Source organism: Diorhabda carinulata, chromosome 9 (assembly GCF_026250575.1).
Source record: "Diorhabda carinulata isolate Delta chromosome 9, icDioCari1.1, whole genome shotgun sequence".
NCBI classification, from domain to species: Eukaryota; Metazoa; Arthropoda; class Insecta; order Coleoptera; family Chrysomelidae; genus Diorhabda; species Diorhabda carinulata.
In genome coordinates this window covers 100605-121178 of record NC_079468.1, presented here as the reverse complement: position 1 = coordinate 121178, position 20574 = coordinate 100605, and the positions used below count along the sequence as shown (strand labels likewise).

General features: G+C 30.7%; 3 protein-coding genes across 3 annotated transcripts in view; all 3 read right to left on the bottom strand.

Moving 5' to 3' along the window:
• Positions 1 to 10500, bottom strand: part of LOC130898320 (GTPase-activating Rap/Ran-GAP domain-like protein 3) — a 63614-nt gene extending 53114 nt beyond the window's left edge. Inside the window, exons 1-3 of the mRNA XM_057807545.1 lie at positions 10325 to 10500; positions 5091 to 5229; positions 4821 to 4998 (exon numbers count right to left, since the gene is read on the bottom strand). Of these exons, the coding sequence (XP_057663528.1) occupies positions 4821 to 4975 (155 nt within the window). The 5' untranslated portion in view covers positions 4976 to 4998; positions 5091 to 5229; positions 10325 to 10500. The remainder of the gene's footprint in view (positions 1 to 4820; positions 4999 to 5090; positions 5230 to 10324) is intronic.
• A 2055-nt stretch (positions 10501 to 12555) lies between these two features.
• Positions 12556 to 15587, bottom strand: LOC130897752 (transcription initiation factor TFIID subunit 6). The gene is made up of 5 exons (XM_057806635.1): positions 15195 to 15587; positions 14901 to 15131; positions 14179 to 14556; positions 13356 to 13976; positions 12556 to 13148 (listed from the first exon to the last, which is right to left on the bottom strand). Exons 1-5 carry the CDS (start codon positions 15435 to 15437, stop codon positions 12768 to 12770), a joined length of 1854 nt encoding a protein of 617 aa, XP_057662618.1. The 5' UTR covers positions 15438 to 15587; the 3' UTR covers positions 12556 to 12767.
• Positions 15588 to 16064: 477 nt separating this feature from the next.
• On the bottom strand, positions 16065 to 20512 carry LOC130897763 (TBC domain-containing protein kinase-like protein). Its single transcript, XM_057806652.1, has 12 exons — positions 20023 to 20512; positions 19706 to 19961; positions 19418 to 19655; positions 19092 to 19363; positions 18769 to 19042; positions 18496 to 18657; positions 17497 to 17674; positions 17226 to 17432; positions 16865 to 17139; positions 16623 to 16753; positions 16385 to 16547; positions 16065 to 16295 (listed from the first exon to the last, which is right to left on the bottom strand). Exons 1-12 carry the CDS (start codon positions 20225 to 20227, stop codon positions 16179 to 16181), a joined length of 2478 nt encoding a protein of 825 aa, XP_057662635.1. The 5' UTR covers positions 20228 to 20512; the 3' UTR covers positions 16065 to 16178.
• Between the last annotated feature and the right edge of the window lie 62 nt (positions 20513 to 20574).

Sequence of the window (20574 nt, the reverse complement as noted above, 5' to 3'; positions counted from 1 at the left end):
TTTGTATTTCGTACATTTTTTGGTTCAAAATCGTAAGTTTATTTGGAACAATGACGGCAAACTTAGAAACTTCTGAATAATTCCAAGACATGCCGCGGTTTAGAAGATTTCGCGATTGTCCAATAGATGTCGTTATAAACAATTTAAGAGCTAGGGACTTTTAAGGATGTTAAATAACGATATATTAAATCTATTTGTATCAAAAATCGTAAAAATCGGATTTAAAAGGTTTCGAAAGTAAGCCTACTTAATGTTTTATAATATTTTAAGATACAGTTGAGTGTCTTTTAGATATTTGATTAAGTTTGTGATATTACGATTATTGTTGGTCTTTCGTTTTTGTAATTTTGACAGTTCAACAATGAGCTTTTCAAGTTTATATTCTCGTTACAAAATTCACATATTGGTGGGTTTTTTCGGTTAAATGTCCCTTTCCTAAGCCTTAAACGATCGATTTTATTTGATCCGTACGATTTTTAAAACTGTTTTTAATAGATTTTAATATCGACTGCGATCTTTGTCACTTGCACTGAACTTTTGCTTTGTTTCGTTGTTATCTGCCGTTTCTTTGGCACATTTTTGTGCTTTTCCGTTTCCTGGGATACCAAATACGTTTGGTTTGGGACAAGACCGATGCTGCATAGTTCATATTTAGTTGGAGAGGTGATACACCGATGAGACAGTAAAGGCTTTCAATCGAAATGCGCCAGTAGCAATTCTTGGTGCCGTACTTTGAAACATATCAAATTGTTTAGTTTTCTCACATGATGCATAGACGATGGAGTCGTGTCGATTTATCAGATACGATTAATCAGCACCCCATTTATAGCTGACAATTGTTTTTAATAAATTAACGCCGTTTTAGCAGACTTTCTTGGGGTGATTAATTAATTAATTTAGTATAATGGAAATATGTATTTCAGAGTTAATTTTATCATATATTGAATATAATATAAAGGTTTTTCGTGTTCATACACATTATTCGCGTTTTATAGCAACCGTACCGAGTTTAATTATAAAATGAGAACAACCTCTTAATTTAAATGGGTGGATGTATTTCAAAACTAACGGAGAACTTACTGTATAAAATTCAACAAAAACAAGTTTAATAAAAGAAGTTTATATAATAAAACGTAAATTCTAAAAGCTGATTAGAAGCAAGACGCTTAAGATACATTTTTAAAAACCCCGGTAGCTAGTCGTGAAAAAATTTTGAAAATATTGATTTCTCTCGCTTACCGCATTCCCTTCACTACCTTGTCATGTGCTTAATGTTTTATAAGTTCTTAAAGGAACAAAGAAATTTGTCTTCTAAGTAAAATTGTTCCGCATAAAAGAATGCTAATAATTGAGTCGTTTTATTTGAGAATAAACGGTTACTTTACCTACAAATTCGTACTTTTTTGATTACTTTGTATGTATTGTTACGAAAACGTCCACGAAATCAGTACCTGGAGGCGGTCCTGTCCGGTTGTAGCCAAATACTCGGAATTCTTTTAAAGTTTGTTTTTTTTTTTAATAGCCGACGATTTATTTATATTGTTTCTTTCTGATATCTAGGATAGTATTGTTATTTATTTTGTTTGTTTACTTTCTAGAATTTTTTAGAATTTATTTTTGGGTATATAAACGAGTTTGTTTAGCGGAATTAGTTAGTTTATAATTAAAAATCGTAATATTATATCACATTTTCTTCAATTTTAATTCTACTCGGAAACCAAAAATCTCGTAACAAATCTTAGGGGATGAAAAAAATATATTTTCTAATATTTAATCGAGTTTATTGATATAAAACTTTGATAATGTCGTTTAACTTTCGGAACCGCTTATTTCGAGTGTCTTAATGTCAAGAAAATAATTAAAAATGTCGGATACTGCTGTGTTGTCAACGAAATATAATGGATTTTTTTAAATCATTACCAATATTATAAATGTAAATACTTTTTTTACGAAATTTAAATCAATTTTTTCGTCAAAAATTAATAAATCTAGCTTTGAATTCAACTGTTTGAATTTTTGAGGTTAGGTGTCACTTTTGCGGTTACATGCTATTCATTATTTTAGATCTTACTCTTTAAAAATATCTCGAAAAGTTGCGCGAAATAAAAGTGTTTCGAAACTCCTCTTCAGGTACGAGTTCGTTCAGAAAGACAAACTACGTTGTAGATAGAAACGCCAGAACAATCGCAGAAATGTAGACCACGAGCCGTCGAAATTTCACGCGTACTAAGTTTCAATTTAATAACATAATCATCTTTCGATTGTTATTGATTCAACGAATAAAAAATGTCGTTATTGAGACGATTTCAAATGGAAATATGATATTATTAGAATGTTCCAGTGGTGAAAAGGTTCACTTTTAAGTTTTACAGATGAGTCGAAGTAATTTTTAAACAAAATAGTACTCATGGTTTCAAGAGTTCGTGCATACATTTCTCATTTACAAACAGTTTTTTTTATATATATATAGAGATTCATTACGCAACATTAATTATTCATTTTGTCACTTCTAGATCCATTACAGTTTCATCAATTTTTTAGTACAAGCAAACAGGATTGGATCGGAGATGTAGTATTTTTGAGAAAATTCAAATTTTCGAATCTATAATTGTTGAAATATTCGTTTAAATGAAAATTGTTTTATTGGATCGAAATATATTTTGTATTTATTCATTGTTTTCTCTTTTATAAACGACATCGATTGATATTTACTTCTCTTTTTTCCACTCCTGTTAAGTCGTGGAAAACGATGTATTTATGAGAAACTGTATGAATGTTTTCCATTGTCATCTGAATAAACCTCAAAAGCTCTGACCTACTTATTCATTTTCTTCGAAATTTCAAATTATTTAATATAATAACTAAAGTTTTGCTAGTTAATGTACGCGAGAGAACGATTTCCACATTTTAAGACCTTCTGCTTAATATCGAAACGTACAATGTAAAAAATCATAAAAAATTTGGAAACGTGTCAAATTTAAATTATAAATAATCATTATTCAACCCCAAAAAACAGGTATACAGTTTCTTTTTTGAAAAGCACGAGATTATTCGCGTCAACTATTAACTATTAAAATCGTTCAAATACGAGGGGATGCCCAAAAGTAACCGGAATATGCCGCTAGGGTCTGCCCAGTACAACTCGTCGCTAGTTCAGTGCTGCGCGGGCCGTTGACCTGCCACATTGTGTTCATCACTGGTGACTGTTTTTTTCGTATTTTTATGATGGCAAATTTAAGTGAACAACGTGCCGCTGTGAAATTTTGTTTTCTACTTGGTAAAAACGCTGCTGAAACTATTTTAATGTTGAAAACTTCCCGATGAAGAAACAAAAGCGAAGCCAAGCGTTCAAACATCAAAAAATCATCCTTACATTCGATTTTAAAGAAATATTTGCATTTGAAAGTCTATAAAATTCAATTGGTTCAAGAATCGAAGGATACGGACTATGCCAATCGAGGGAATTTTGCGAACGAAATGATGCAGCGATTTAACAACTTTGCAGAATTGTCGGTACTGGACAGTCGAGAATCCGAGACGAAAGCATGAACGACCCCTGCACAGACCAAAGGTCGTTGTTTGGGCTGCTAAAAGAATTATTGGTCCTTATTTTCATGAAGATCAACGAGGCCGAGCAATCAATGAGTTGCAGGAGTTTGCAGGTTTCAATTCAAGAACGTGGTTCCAGCAGGAAGGGTCGAATGACTCGATGGAAGTGGTGAATGAGTTATTTCCTAATAAAGTCATTTCGCGAAGGGGTAACATCAATTGGCTTCCCAGAAGCCCCGACCTTAGCCCTTAGCTTGACTATTTTGTATGGGGATACCTTAAAAGTAAGATTTATCAAAATAATCCAACGAACCTAACCCAATTGAAGGAAAACATCAGGTCAGAAATGGCAGCAATATCAAGAGCTTTGTGTCGACGTGTTATCGGCAATCTTCGTTCCCGTTTAGAAAAGTGCCATCATTTGGATAACGTCATCTTTTCCAAATAATTTTCCGATTCGTATGGTATCAAAAAGTAATAAAAGTTTCTATCGCTTATAAACTGAATTTACAAATACCCGATACCCTTTATGGACACCAAAAACGTATTAATGTTAATACAAACTATTGTTTGGATTTGGATAATGTTTGACAGTAAAATGATTCAACGTCTCTTCGAGGTCGCGTTTATACTGGTACGAGGACTATGTTTGTGTTTGAACAATACAAAATATCAAAAACATTCCGTTAACTTTAGACAATGACTGTAGAATGTCGGCAGCCCGCGCTTAAAACGGAAATAAATTTCAACTATACATCTACCAACAGGCTATTATGTCGATGGCGATGTTTTGAAGGGTGAAACGGAAGACTTTTTGCAATACACGTCAAATCGGTTAAACGTTTATCATATGAAACTTCAAAGGGTGATAGTTAATGTCGAAGATATACAAGAAAACGATTTTTATTCTATTTTATGAAAGATGATTTTGTTTTTGCACTAATAAACTGGCGATATAATAAAGCGAACCGGAACGATCGTTTTTTTTTTCCTTCATTTTTCATCCAATTTTATTGAAGAGATGGACACGCGAGAGATGTGAATTTGTAAAAACGATTTCCGAACATTGATGACTAAAATAAATATTTACTTTTCCGTGAGAGTAGAAATACTCTATATGCTTAGGGAATTTAAAAAATTCGTACTTTCCGAATGTAAAAATTAAATTGGCTACTGCGAAAACCGATGAAATAATTGACTTTCTACACCGTTTCTTTTAGATAATGAGACTAGAACATACATCAATGTAATTGTAATTTAACATCGCTTACTTTGACACGCTGTTTAGTAGGTCCGGCCACGCGAGAGTCAACAATGAATCTCTAACGAACAATTCCCAAGAGGTGAGGTGGGACTCGCTAAAAACCCTCTCGGACCTTTGAAGACGAGGTCGTCCTGATGTACCGGGCTTGGGTCGATTCTCCATATTGTTTTTTTAGTACTTCAATCCTACGTAAATAAGAAATATAAATATAGAAATTATTTATCTCGAACCAAAATTCGAAACACGATGATTATTATATTTGTTTCGCTAAACTTACCATTTCGACGACGATGCATTCCAACTTTAATCAACTTTTGCCATTACTCGAATTGCTTTCTGCGTGTTATTTCGAACGGGAAAACGCGCCACGTTGTGTTACACTTGGAATAGTGCGGCACTCCGACACCTGCAACAAACTAAAACAAGGATTAAAAGATTTCCCTCGGAGGAAATGAAAAACCGACATGGTATTCGACATAGACAGGAAATATTTTTATTACTCTACGTTTTTGTTATAAAACCAACAAGAAAATCCACTTGTACCTTCTCCATTTGAAGATAAATTTGATGATTATGTAATCGAAATAGAATATGAAGATTACAAAAGCGATTACATTATTTGATTGTTGTCAATGTTTATATAATCGGATACGTATTCAAACAAAATCTAATTTGATCCACGAAATATTTACATTAATCATAAATATTTCACTGTATTATTATTCAATTAACTAGAGAGCTTTCGCCTCGTTAAATTAATTGAATAGTTTATTGTATTCGTTATTGAGGTCTTTCATTATTAATTCCCATGTGGGAGCCCCCAGACTTGAACGACGGGGCTTAGCTTGGGGGAAACCCTTCCTGGGCAAACCAAACCTGGTTGAAGCCTGGGTAACCATCCTATAGTCAACCAGAACTCTGAAACACTAAAGTTTTGCTCTAATATCTTATCCATAATAGATATCTCAACATTAGAAGTGATAATTTTTTTTATATGTTTAACTATTTTTATGTAAATTAATTAGTAGAGGAATTTGTCGTAAAACTATAATTTTATTAACATTATAGACCAGTTTTCGGTTTATCTAGGCAACGAGGTCTGGTCCAGGCTTGGAAAACCAAGCGAGTGTCGTTGTTATCATCCCAGAGTCCCACCAAGTCCCACGGCTGCCAAAATTGTACATACTTGGACCAAGTCTCGGCCTATATGGGTTCTAATATAAAACGCCAGAATTAGAAAAATTTTGAACGTATTTTCACAACATTTATCAACGTTAATTTTGATTTTGATTATATTTGTAGTAATAGTTTCTTTAGTAATGTTATTGTAAACTACTAGATGTCGGTACCCATCTTATGGATTGTTCAAATCCATCTCACTTATATTAGGACCCTATATATGATTAATTAATGAATAAACCTGGACCTCGGATAACCTTGACGAGAAATAGACAAACCCTATAATTATATGTAATGTAGAAACATTCAACGTGAAATTTCACAAAGTCATTTTGTGTAACAAGTAAATTGCTTAATGATCCTTAGAAAATATGTAACTTCGGCAGATTTATGGTAATCAATCAATTTGGAAGACGTTGTACAGAAATTTTTGACGTAGTTAATATAAAAATTTCAATTTAAAGTATGTTATTTATCATTACCAATTTGTTTAGATATTTATTTATTAAGAGTTGTATCTTGTACGTAAAATCGTGTAATATACTGGACAATTTGGTACCGTAGAAGTTTTGAGCAAAAAAAATTACCTCGGAAATGGAAAAAACAAAATATATATAATTCGGTTATAAATGGTTGACGCTTTTATTGTAAAATCCTCCTTTCCCGTTAATCGAAATCGTGTAGCGGAATAATGAAAGTGGAAAGTACATAATTATATACTATTTAGGTTTCATTCTAATTTCCACGTATTTTAAATTTGTAAGTTAACAAAAAGCGTTAAATAACTGACGATCAAATCCTTGCGTATTATGTACAACTGTAAACTTGTTCAAATATCAATTTTTTCCCAAAAATGGTACAGAACTTAGAGATTTTAAATGAAAAAAAAAAAACCAATACATGGAACAGACTGTCCCTCTGATTACTTAAAGCATTATTCTTCCGAAACAATCCAATTTTATAAAAAGCAAAGTAACGCCACACTTGAATTCGTTCCGAATTTTCCGCAGAAAATTTCACAAAGCAAAGAAAACGAATTAGAGCCTTAATTGCTTCGAACTTCGAGTTTTATAGACCAGTCAATCGACACATAATTTAATTACAAACAAATTATTAATAACGTATATCACATTTAATTTAGTAAATCTAATAGTAGAATATGAATTTTTATACGAGGTCTGGTTATTAAATAACGAGACTGCGCGCCTAGAGGCCTAGAGGGCGCCCTAGACGCCCTGAGTGCTATAAATTGTTGCAAGAGGTCTATAAGGACAATTCTCTATCTAGTACGCGTGGTTTTGAGTGTTGTAAGCGCTTTAGTGAAGCACTGAAGATGACCGATACCAAAATCAATCAAATTGCGCGTACAGATCGTCGAATTAACCTAACAGACAAAAGTCTGTGCGAAGTTATTACCAAAATCGAGTCTTAAGATTTCCTTGAAATGTTAGAAACAAATCTGCTTTGAAAGGGATCCGATTTGAGTCGATGGAAGTGGTGAAGGAAAAAAACGGAAGAAGACTTCCAGCACTGCTTGGGGATGAATGGAAAAAACTTGTAACTAGTCTCGTTATTTAATAGCCAAACCTCGTATATTGACCGATTGTTTTTGTTTGGTTTCGCGGAGTAGACATTAATCTGTTTATTTTCGATTTTCGTATTTGTATATTTGAATTAAATTCTAAAATAATGTTTGCTTCATCATAAATTCATGCTACGAGATGAAAAAAAAAGGGTAGGTATATTGAATTTCATTACATATTGCGTCCAAGGACGAATAAACCACATAAGATGAAAATTTCATTTTGAAAAGACCAATAAATAAATAAAATATACAAAAAAAAAATGAGCAATTCGTCGGAATATTATAAGCTAATTTTGGACATATTTAATATTTATAAATAGGGTACAAAATTATATCGAAACTTGAGTTTTTTTAGGGCAAGTTAATTCCATATTTGATGTTTGCGTTTTTGTCATAAGTTTCATTATTATCAATAGTAATTCGACCGTGTGTTACTTTGAAATTTCATACAATCAAAAACGAATGGAATGCGTAGAAAGAAAAGCCAAATTCGACGAATTTTGGTTGTTTCATTATATGAGAAAATTATTCGATTTTTAAGCAAAAAAGTGATGTGGGCGAAAGCCGCAGTTTCCAACAGTATTATTAAAAAAAAAAAAAGAACAAGGACTTCAATTAGATCTTTTTGTCGGAAACAAATTTATTGAAGTTCTAAAAAGGTTCTTTAAGAATTAGGCCTTCCAAGCACAATGAAAAAGAAGTATTAATACTAATCGATATCGGCGATTAATTTTTTTTTGTCGTTGAAAGATATAAATGCAAAAATTGAATAAAATATCCCAGAAACTTTCTGGGATTATTTTAAAACCAATTTCGCGTTACCGTACACCATAACCGTTTCGATAACAAACTTATCGTCTTCAGAGACTGAAGGTAAACTAAAATCTAATGATTTGACCAGCGGGAAAACTTCCTTACCGGGAATCTTCACATTTATTCCTTGTCTACTAAACTGTACCCAATAATAAATTATTGGATGCATTTAAAAGGGACAAAGGGACAATTCCTTACAGCCCACTTTAGTATACGAGGAACGAATGATAAGATTGTCGCGGGAGAAGGTTTATTGGTGAGAAAATTTAGTATAAAACAGGTAAGTCAAGTCGTTAGATTTCGGTTGGTGATCGAAAACTTTTATTATTGCATTATTAAATAAATATTGATGAATAATAATAGATATTTTGGACGTACGGTCGAAAATTGTAAATTATGTCATCTATTTAGCGAAACTGTCGCTCGAACATCTCAAGACTTGAGGATTACTTCCCGTGAGATAAATGCTTAATCAGAAAACGTGACGGTAGTTGATTTAATCAAATTTCTAAATAGGATTAGTAAGTTTCATGTTTGTATAAGCAAACGTGTCAGAGAAGTTACACAAAGTTGTTATGTACAAAATATACTAATCGGTTATTAGTACGATAATAAAATTATTTTCTGGGACGCTTTGTTTGAAATATCCTTTGTGAAATTTTAATTTTTATCGGGACCATGTATTTCTTTTGTTGAATGTGACTAATTAAACCTATGATAATACAGGTTATTAAGTAAATTTGTACAAGAAAATTGAATTGAAGTAAAATTAGGACAAAGTAAATTTGAGTTGAATTATTATGAGTGTATGTTTCGCTTCTAATTAATAATTTATTCACAATAATGAACTTTTCTATTATTTATACAAGATTATATATTTTATAAGTTTCTAAATTGACGATTTATTTTTTAATTACATATTACAATAAGTCCCGTCAACTCCCAACTTTCTTAAACCTAATCTTATAATCTTGACCTTCAAGTTGCCGAAATAATGCTCCAGGGAAAGAGGTTTAAAGAACTAACTGCTAAAGTTGAATCTTTCTTCGTAGAAAGTTTAAAAAATATTTAAAAGAGTGTTGGACTGGATTTGTATTCCTGAAACTAAGTCAAAATTCACTAGAAGTTCGTTCTGATTAAACTCTAAACTTATTATCCAATAAATCGAATAATTAAAATTAAATTTGAACCATTATACGAATATAAATTATGAAATAGTTAAGCCAAACATGTTTTATATCACCACAACGTAGTTATTCGGAAATTAGAATATTTTTTGGAAAATACGGATGCAGTTGTCAACGATTCGCTAAATTATCTTCAGTTTCACTATTCGAGATGAATAGAAACGTTGCATAATACGCAAAATATATCGATTTCTTCTCGATAATAGAGATAATTCCTTATAGAAACCTGACTCTATTGTTAAGCGAATGAAATTGGGAAATTGTCGAAACCAACAAGTTGATACGAAGCAACCGGAAAATATCTCGAAGATATGTAGTAGAAAATACTAAAAAACGTATTGTACAAAAAGACTCAGAGATTACGAAAAATACAATAAGCAAAATACAGAAGAATCTGATGTATTACCTAATTTGTATATGTATGAACCCGCGTTAAATCGTGGTTTTTGCTTTATTACTGAATTAAAAATTAAAAACTGAATCAAAAAAATTATAATTTTGTACCTAACAATAGATATAAATAATAGAGTTTTTCATTATAAAACATCGACATATTCAAATAATGTCTAATTTCCAAATGTTAATGATCCGTATAAAAACTATTTTTTTTTTTCGATATTTAACGTCTCAAAACAATTTCCACCAAATGCGACGAATAAAAATTTAACTTCGTACGAGTTAAAACATGTTCGAAGCTATATTTAAATTAAAGTTGTATTTTATAAAAAAAAAAGGGGGGGAAGGTACCTCAAAAACGTTGCAAAAGACCCAACACGCTAAAACACACACTACAAACTAAAATTGAGCCGAGAGTGCAACGCGTCTTTGAAATTTTTTGATCAAAATTATGCAGCAAGAGCGTACGATGCGTGACGTCACAGATAGACGTTCGCGCTTCACTAAGAGCAAAAGCAAGCAAGGATAACCGTATACGAAAACCTGTAGCTCTTCCTCTATATTAGAGTCGCCACCGACGAGACGCTAACGCAGGATCGTTCGTTTATTGTTTCTCGTTACGCATGCTACGCCGTATCATATTCTCGAAGATACTCCGCTTATCACTATATCTCTATTTTTCTACGTTTCTTTAATCCCAATTTCTATTTTACGCTCGAAGTAAACGTTTTATTATGAATCGACAAACACAAATACGTAGTTTCCTGTGTATTCGATAAAAAAATGTCAAATAGATTTCAAACTTTTCAGGATTTATTATTATTGACTGAGCAAAATTTTCTATGTGTATGTTAAAATCATATTATTAAATTATAAACATCTAGTTATTTCATGTTTATCATCTATTTGTAACAATCTATACTTTTGTATCAATCCTCCGATTTATCTATATAGTAATTTATTTGTTAAAGACGTGGATAAAAACAACGTCCAATACAATGTAGAATACAGTATATTTTGATCAAAAGCATGCGCAAATTCAGCTCAGCTGATCGATTTATGCAAACTCTCGCAAAATCAGTCTGGAGCCATATTAAAATTGTAAACAGCATTTTCCATAGAATTCATATTAAATATAGATAGGTATGCAAGCTTATTCAAATGGGCTCGAACTGTTGATAGGGATATCAGTATAGCACTCTCTACTCTATTCTATTTGGATCTTTAATATTAACTATACATAAAACATCAATCGGAATGAGATACGGAATTGTAAACTGATACTCTCTATTTCTTTTCCAAGTACAATTTCACTTACACGCCACTCTATCATATTAGCTCTATGGTATTTTCATAGAGAAATCTAGTTATTCTTGGTTTAACAACAAACATAACGCACATCCGTATCCTGTACTAATCCCAATGTTGATTAGGGTTTGTTTCAATTACTGACAGCTATAGTTGCGTTCGGTAATGTTGTTCGCGAAACAAAGTAAACAGAGAGTGATTTGTATCGCGTGATCATAGGTTTTACAGATTGATCTTGATAATTACTGAACAATAAACGAATAACGAAAATAATTTAACCGAAATTAATTAAAGTTAGCTGGTCGGAACAGTGACTAGTAAAGTATGGATATACAAATTAATTTTTTAAATCCTTATTAGCTGTATAATAATGGAGAACCGATTCGTACTGAAGCTGACTATAAATTCGTGACATCTGGAAGTGGTTATTATTATACTCAGCCAGTTCTTATGCATTGAGAATAAAACTAATTATTTTATATGTATACAAAAAAACGCTCAATACATTAGTACAAACAATTGTCGAAATGAAATGCAAACGAAACGTCAAAAGTCATAACAAATATGACAGCTTTCAAGATTCTTACTCGAGTGCTCAAAAATGTGTATAACCGAACACGAACAGATCGAAATAAAGTGGATTGACGAGCGATACCGAGCAGTCAAAGTCATCAGAAGTACATAACCTAACGCAATATCAAGAACTTTGTATAGTTTTAAACAACATGCCGGATTCGTCATATGCATAATTTTGTTCTTACAAAAAATGCTCTTTGTTAATTGTCAAATGATGTTTAATCCTTCCAAATTTCTTCAGAAGCTTCAAATTTTCGTTGAATTAGGAAGCGGTAAAATAAAATTGAAATAAGGCTGTTAAGCTCTGAGCTTTGAACAGGTATTGAGATTAGGTTTTATCACACTCGTTTACTTACAAATCACAATTATTTTTTATCTCTATTATTGTCAAGTTCTCGTTTTTCATGATAATGGTCATTTTGTACGCTCATAAATCTTTGAAAACATGTTCCTATAATTGATTCTAAGATCCAGTTCTAACAAGGTCCTTGGCAATATAACATCGAAAATGCTAGAGCACCTGCTCTTTTTAAATTCTCACGTTATTTCAAATGTTTTTTATACTATAGATGGATTCGTTCTACTTTCTTTTTTGTAACCATCCAATGTCGATTTCTCCTTAGAAGTTTTGTATTTCTAAGTCTAATACATCTACACCAAATTTTACCCATATCCCATTGAAAATAAGAAGACAGTTCTGCTTATACTATGTTTAATATATTAAAAAATATTTTAAAATTTGAAAAATACAAAAAAAAGTAATTGTACAATGTACTGTATAAATATAGTAAATACCTACAATCTACTTTAGAAACAATTGTAGAATATTGTTATTAAAAATTATCTATTAATTTACACCACTCTGAATATATACACTGTGTAAAAATGCAAATTTTTACATTTGAAATAACTATTGTTGCACCAAATGAGATAAATCATCCATGATTGGAGATTGTTGTTGTTGCTGCTGCTGTTGTTGTTGCTGGAGTTGTTGTAAGGCAAAATTCTGTTTGGAAATCAATAAAGTCGAATTTCCTTGTGTCGCCTGATTTGATACAACAACTAATTTTTGCTGTTTCGGTTGGTTTTGATTCGAATTCGAGACAAATTTCACCACAGTATTTTGAGATGACGTCGACGACGAAATATTTTGTTGGATTTGATGTGAGGCAGTACTACTCATCGGGGTTTGTGGTCTCTGCGTTACGAATACAAATTTTTGATTCGAAGGTTGAATTTGTGCTCTGGGATTCGAATTCATTACAATTGCTCTACCAGTACTCGGACTTTGCTGAAAAGAATTATCAATATATCAAATCTGTTACTAATGAATCAATTAGTTGCTAATTTTTAATTTATATCCAAGAAAACTGTTTTTAGCAATGTTTTGATTTCAGTAACAATTTAATAACTGAACTGAACATAAATTGTAATTTAAATTAAGCTGAATCCCATTTTTAGTCTACAGCTAGGGATATAAGGTTACAATAACACTCACCTGTTGTATGATATTACTGGGTGCACCAATGGTTCTGGAAATGGTAGAATTACATGTGATTGGATTATTTACACCAGAAACTGACACGGGTGTACTTTGTGGTAAAATATTTGGTTGAGTTCTAGCTTTAATTACTGCAGCATGTAAAGATGCACCAATGTATCCATACTCTTGTCTATACTCATCTAGATTATCTGGAGGATTTCTAATACTCTTCAACACAGGTGCCAATACTTTGATTAGTAATAATTTAATGTGACCAGATGCTATTTTTTCCATATTAGATGTTGAATTTCCTTCTAAATAATTTTCTATTCGACTTCCTATATTTTTTACTTTTGGTAAAATAAATATTCTTGTTACTTCTGTACCAAGTTCTGATAATCCTTGAAGAGCCCCATATAAAGACGATAATGGAACTTTATCTTGCTGTAACGCATTTGTAAACATACGTGTTACTCGTGTTTGAATATTGTTTGTACTTGTATTAAAATTTTTGCAAATTTGCGCCATCAACCGCGAGGCGAAATCTCGAAGAGCCCAATGATTGTCCAATTCCGGTCGCATACACAATTGTTTCGATACAATACATGTTGTTACAGAAGGTATTAACTCATGAAGCTAGAAATACAACAGTTATTATTACATGGTAAAAATTATATATATATAAATTTGATCTGAGATTCAAAATATTTTGCAAATGAAATTTTGAGGAGAAACATATTGGAAGAAATTATGGAATTTGATTAGTTTCAATTTCAATTTTTGAACAGAAAATATAAATTAAAATAGAGTGTTATAAAAAATGATTCTGAATACTTACATATTTTTCCAAATATAAAGATTGATTATCCAAAAGAGCTTTAACCATTCTCATAAGATAAATTAAGAGTGCCAGATTATTTTGTACTACATTTACTCTAACTCCTTCTATGATAAACGTACACATTCTAGGTAACATTTCATGTAGACCTGGATCTGATGCTAAACTTTGTAGAGCTTCCGCTCTTCTCGCTTCATCTGATCCAACACAAGCTTCTGTAATTTCTTTATAATACAATTGTTGCTCAACAGATAGTTCGTGAGTTGCTAATTGTTTAATTTCCACAGTTTCGACATTTTTTAATTTTTGTTTTCCTGTTGATGGTTTGCCAGATGTTTCTTTGATCGGTTTCTTGTTCACTGGATCTACAGATTCCAACTAGAAAAATACAGAACTTATAATTTACCATATTTCATTTCAATTGAATATTTACAAAGAAACAATGTTTACTATTCAAATTGATCAATAATCAAATTATTATAAAAATAAGTATTTTGACCACCGAGAAATAAATAAATCGAAATTGACAATTTTACATTAAAATAAAAAGAATGGATATTTTTTATAAACACTATTATTTAACTCATCACTTAACACCAATCCATTATTTATTATACATAAAATCATAAGAATACATAACTACAACATTAATAACACAGCATGATAACTTTGTATTTTTGTTTAACAATTGATATTAAATAATAAATAACTTATTTAATTACTTTCTGAATGACTTTTGCAATGGGTGGCGGATTTTCTGGAATTGTAGGCTGCACTCCATCTATAAATAACCAATGAGACCTTAACGTGGTTTCAATAGGTGCTTTTGGACTTATATTTTGCAACAAATCATTCAAATCAACTTCCTTCTCTTCAATGAAATGTAATTCTCGACCTCCTCCAGAAGCAAACCGAAAAGGTAAATGTTCCGTTGACTGAAAACCATACTGCGGCTGCAAAATGTAAAGTTATTGTTAAAACCACTTTGTACCTGCATTATTAAAATATAAACGTACTTCTATATTTTTTGCTTTCAATGCAGAATCTATATCACTTTGCAAAAGTTTCGTACGTTTGGCGTGATTCATAAATTTCGCTGCATCTTGTACGATATGTTTAATTCTAAATGATATGTCTTCTGCAAGTTCTTTTGCTGCATCGTCAGCTAAATATCCAATACCTATACTTTCTGCGATAACTTTCATTGATTCTGTTGAGAAATTTGTTCCATATAAATCATATTCATTAATTTTGGACATTATTTTGTTATTATTCTATAAAATATGTAAACAAACGTGTAAAATTTCATATGAATACAAACAAATTCTAAAATAAAGCTAATTCTTTTTCGATGTAGTCGGTGGCCTTTTACGTAACAGATATCGGATAACTATTTGTATTTATACCATAGAACTATATACCTAACACCGCGTTCACACGATATATTTTTTACAGCTTACGTCTTACGAGTAATAGTGACACAAACGTTAAATCACACGTCATTTTTATTGCTAACATTGTAGAACGTTTCTATGTTTAAATGGAATAAAAACAGGATTTTTTAAACAAAAAGGTGCTTATCAACTCTTGTTTGTTTCACACAAGTTTTTTTATCAAATTTGTATCAATGTAAATAAAACCAAGTGTTACTTAACATCGTTGTCAACTCTAGTTTTCACACGAATAAAAATGTACAGTATGAATTATTAAAAAAATATGTGTAGGACAACGGAAAGTAGAGAAAATGATACAAAAGTTGTGTTAGTTTCATATTTTTTAATTCGTTGAATAGGTGATGTACATAATTATCCACATAAAAAAAATGTCTATTTCCAAAGTAAAAAGAATATTATATTAAATGCATTAATTGAAATAAAACAAAATTGTCACAATAATATTCAAATTTATTCATAAATATATAAATGTTCTATATAAAATTTGGACGTAAGACTTAAAACTTATAATATATGAAAATACATTTCAGTGGTTAAAAGTGTTTATCAAATTGTGTTGTTTTGAGACATCAAAATAGTTGGACAAACTGGAAGCAGCACGTTAAAACCACCATGTAAAATACAAACTTTTTTTACATTACAACGTAGTAAAAAGTTGGGGAACTAAAAAATAATTGATTTTAAAGCATAATTAAGTAAATAATAGTTTTCATTTAAACTAATTAACTCGTTGATAATCAATTTAGTCTTACCAACTCTAAATCTGTTTCTTCATCTCCAATTACAACTACAACTTTATCTGAGGCATTTTCAAAATGCTTACTGTGATGTCCGATATTTTCTAATTTATTATCAGTGAATGAAATACTAGAAAACGGTATATTGATACTATTTATAACACTACATCGATTGAATCTGGAAATAAACGGACAATTAAATAAAATAATCATATGAAGAGTAATTATTATCAAAAAAAAAATCGAGACTTACTGTATCATATTTCGTATATCTATAATTAATATATCGTTAGGACGATTTCGTACTAGGTCAATTACATCTCTAGCACTAATTCTTGGATATCTTTCTTTTTTCAGATCCTGTAATGTTACTCCGGAAATATCCTGTAAAAATATTAAGAGAATTTAATAATTTGATTGTAATGAGCTGATTATGAAAACAATCTAAAAAACCTCATACTAATCAATATTATATTAGATAATTCGTTTACTTACGTAGCAATCTTTTGTTCTGAAGGCTCCGTTGTCGTGTTCCCTTTCAGTGATACTTTTCGGGGTAGTTTTAAAAGTGGTCATTGACAAAGTAACACATTTTTCTATATCGACCTCCGGTAAATCGGAAAACAATAATATACATTCGTTAAAACCCGACGTTAGTAATCTATCTCTGAGTTGTGTCAATACAGACAGACCGATATGTAGTGAGTAAGAGGAGTCGCCTAATAGTACCTTATCCCACAAATGAAGAATTTTATAAAGTGGGAACACATCTAAAATGATAAATAGATTCCTAGATATTTAATAACGGTATAATTTATAAACTTGAAATAAAATATATTTATTAATGATAACTCACGTGAAAACAATGTTAAAAACCACGGAATGGCAAATAGTTGCGGATAAAAATTTATATCATACAAGTGATTTGCCAATACCGGATCATGGAAAGCAATCAGTTGGGAAAATTTAGCTAGATATTCTTCAATTACTGCAGAATTATCCTTCAAGAAGAATTTGTGCAGGAATTTAGGTACAAATGATGATAAGCAAGAAAAAGCTTTTGCTAAAACAAACCATAAAGTATTTTGTTGATGTTGTTATTATTTTATCTTACAAAATTAACAAACCTTCGTCATTAAAATTCAAATAAAGGAATGGTGCTGTTAACGAATCCAAACCTTGCCAATAAACATACTGGGAATTTTCAAATACCCACGCTTTCAATATTCTTTTTAATTTTCTGTGACCTTCAGTAGAAGACAATAATTCATTATATTGGTGGCATCTGGGAATGTCCACTTCTATCTAAAAATTAATTAGCTAAAAAATTATTCGTCCTTTTATTTGTTAGCATACAAGTTTGCTCTTTTGCAACAAACAAGCCCATCAGTTGCCAACATTTTATGAACCAGAACAGTAAAAACCCCATTGATTACATTTAGTTTATACCACCACTTTATATTTACTCACTATTTGCGAGTAGAATACTATACTTTATCCAGGACTACTAAACATTTTTGTTGGAAAATTTTTTGTATTTATAGTATTTATTTATAGTTATTAATGATCCCTTTTCCTTGACTTTTCAATAAATTAGGCACTTCAGAGGCTTCTCTAATATCTGGTGGTGTTAAAGAAAAGTCACTTTTATTGTCTATATCCATTTTTAGTTGGTTTCTTAACATAATTTGATATAAAATATTAAAACACTGAGAAATCTAAATACACAATAATACAGGTTTAAGTAAAATTTATATTGTTTCGAAAGGTACTTCAATTTATAAATTTTTTTCGAAAACCAATGTACATTAAGAAACAGATATTCGACAAAGATATTCAATGTAGCTGATAGCTCAATGTAATGCTACGTGCATTAAAACTGCAGTCAAAATTAAAAATATTTTCTTAAGATGATAAAACACAACAATCTAGTTAAATCAAGGAAGCATCTAACAACAGTGATTAATGAATTCATTATTCACTGATGTGATTAATGGTTATTATTTAGAACAGACGTGGATGCAAACTCTTATGCTATTTTTTATTTCATTATTCAATCTTATTTGAAGAAATTATTATTTAGAAAATTGATATATCAACTATAATAATATATATTTTTCACTAACCTGCCTATCTGTAGGGGTAGAGGAATATTTATCAAGTTTCATATATTTGAATTGATAGTCACTTTTTATACCCAGTACGGCCGCCCAAATTTCACCTCTCAATAAAGGTGGTATATCTTTTTCCGCTTCCTTAATGATTAGCTCTTTGGTAAAAGGATAACCCTGAAAAATATTTTATTTCCTACACTGATAAGAATCATAACAAAGAAATTGTTCTACAGAGTAAAGCTACAAATTGCAAATATGGTTAAATATGAAATAGTGTGCACTTACATGTAATAATCTTCTGAACAGTATTATCCTATGAAATTGATATTCAGGATCTCGCTCTTTAATAATAAGGGGTAATCCTGTGGCATCATAAGGAGGTGGTTCTAATTGAGAAATTATATCTGATTTCGTCTGTATTAAAGGATAAAATGCTGAAAGAGGTATGTTCTCAAATCTTTGATATAATGTATCTAGTGGCATTTCCACTACTCTGGGGTCGTATAAAGTAGCAGGATTTCTCTCTTGACCCAATATATTACCTTCTATCAACAACAAGCTAAAAAAATTTTTCCTTAAATTTGATCATTTAAATTTTTTTTACATACTGTGGTAATGAAAGAATAGGTGGACTTGAACGCACAAGACCTTGTTTTTTTAATTCCTGAAAGACATCCCCTCCAGCTAACTGCCACCAATGGTACAGTTCGTTAATGGTGAAAATATCAAAACCTTTGTATTTATCATTCTTTAAATATCCATTCTTTAAGCGAAATTCACTAAATATATTCTTCTGAAGAAGATCTTCACAAGAAAGTCTTATTGAAGGATCTATTTGTAAGCAAGATTCTATCAAATCTCTTATATCTTCAGATACTTCCTGAAAAAACGTTCATTTTTTATCATTTTATAATTTTTTTCGAAATATTCTTACTAAATAATCATCGTGACAATTATGTTCTCTAGCTATTCTTTCAAAAACTGATCCATTAGATTGCAGGAGACTCAGAATTTTTCTTATCTTCTGACCCACTTTCAACGAACTCCATAGTGATTTATTTAATACTAACTCAACTAAAATTATTCCCAACGCCCAAATATCTACTTTTGGATTTGGTAAACTATTTTGTACGCCATCCAAGTATATTTCGGGTGCAGCATATAGCAAATGTCTATAAATTTAAACTTATTTTTGGTTTTTTTTTCAAGTTGAAATACTTACATCACAGGAAATGAAACTAATTTTCCGTTATCTGTTAAATAATAGAGACCAAAATTAAATAATTTTATATCATTGCCCAGAAGTAAAATATTTTCATTACTCAAATTTCTATGTACTATATTTCTCTTGTGAAGTTCATTGAGACCTTTTAAAATTTGATATGCTATGGATTTTACTTCACTTAATGTAAACTTCTTTTTTTCCAAGTAATTAGTTAAAGGTGTTCCACAAAACTGTGAAACAATAACAGTTCTTTCTACAATTAAATAAAATATTATGTTTATTTATTCGAATATTTTGGCTCAATAAATTATTACCATGTTTGCCTCTTATTATATCCAAATATTGACATAAATGAGGACTTTTTATCGATTTCAATAACTGGGCTCTTCCATATATTATAATAGAATTTGGTGTTAAAGGTAAGCCATTACTTCCGCACATATCATCTTTATGCTGCTTTGCAAAGAAGGTAATTGCACCAAAATGCATTTCCGGGTTCTTTAACATAGAAACAGTCATCTTTGCTATATCAATTTCAGGAAATAATAATAAAATATAAATTTTCGGATGTAAACCGTTACATATCTAATGTAGAACTATTTTTTAACTCCGTAGATAATAACATTTTTTAGTAATATATTGTATACAGACGATTTTATTTGAAATATTCCCATAATACAATATAGTAACCTAAAAAACAAATAGTCGAAGTAATTTTGAAACGCCCCATAGAAAAACTATAGAATAACAATCGATTATAGTTGAAAATTATCGCCGTAGTAGCGCTCCACCTTTTCTGTCATTGTCATTTTTATAGTCGTATTATCAATTTGATAATAAGGGGTATGATCCTATTGTAGAAAATA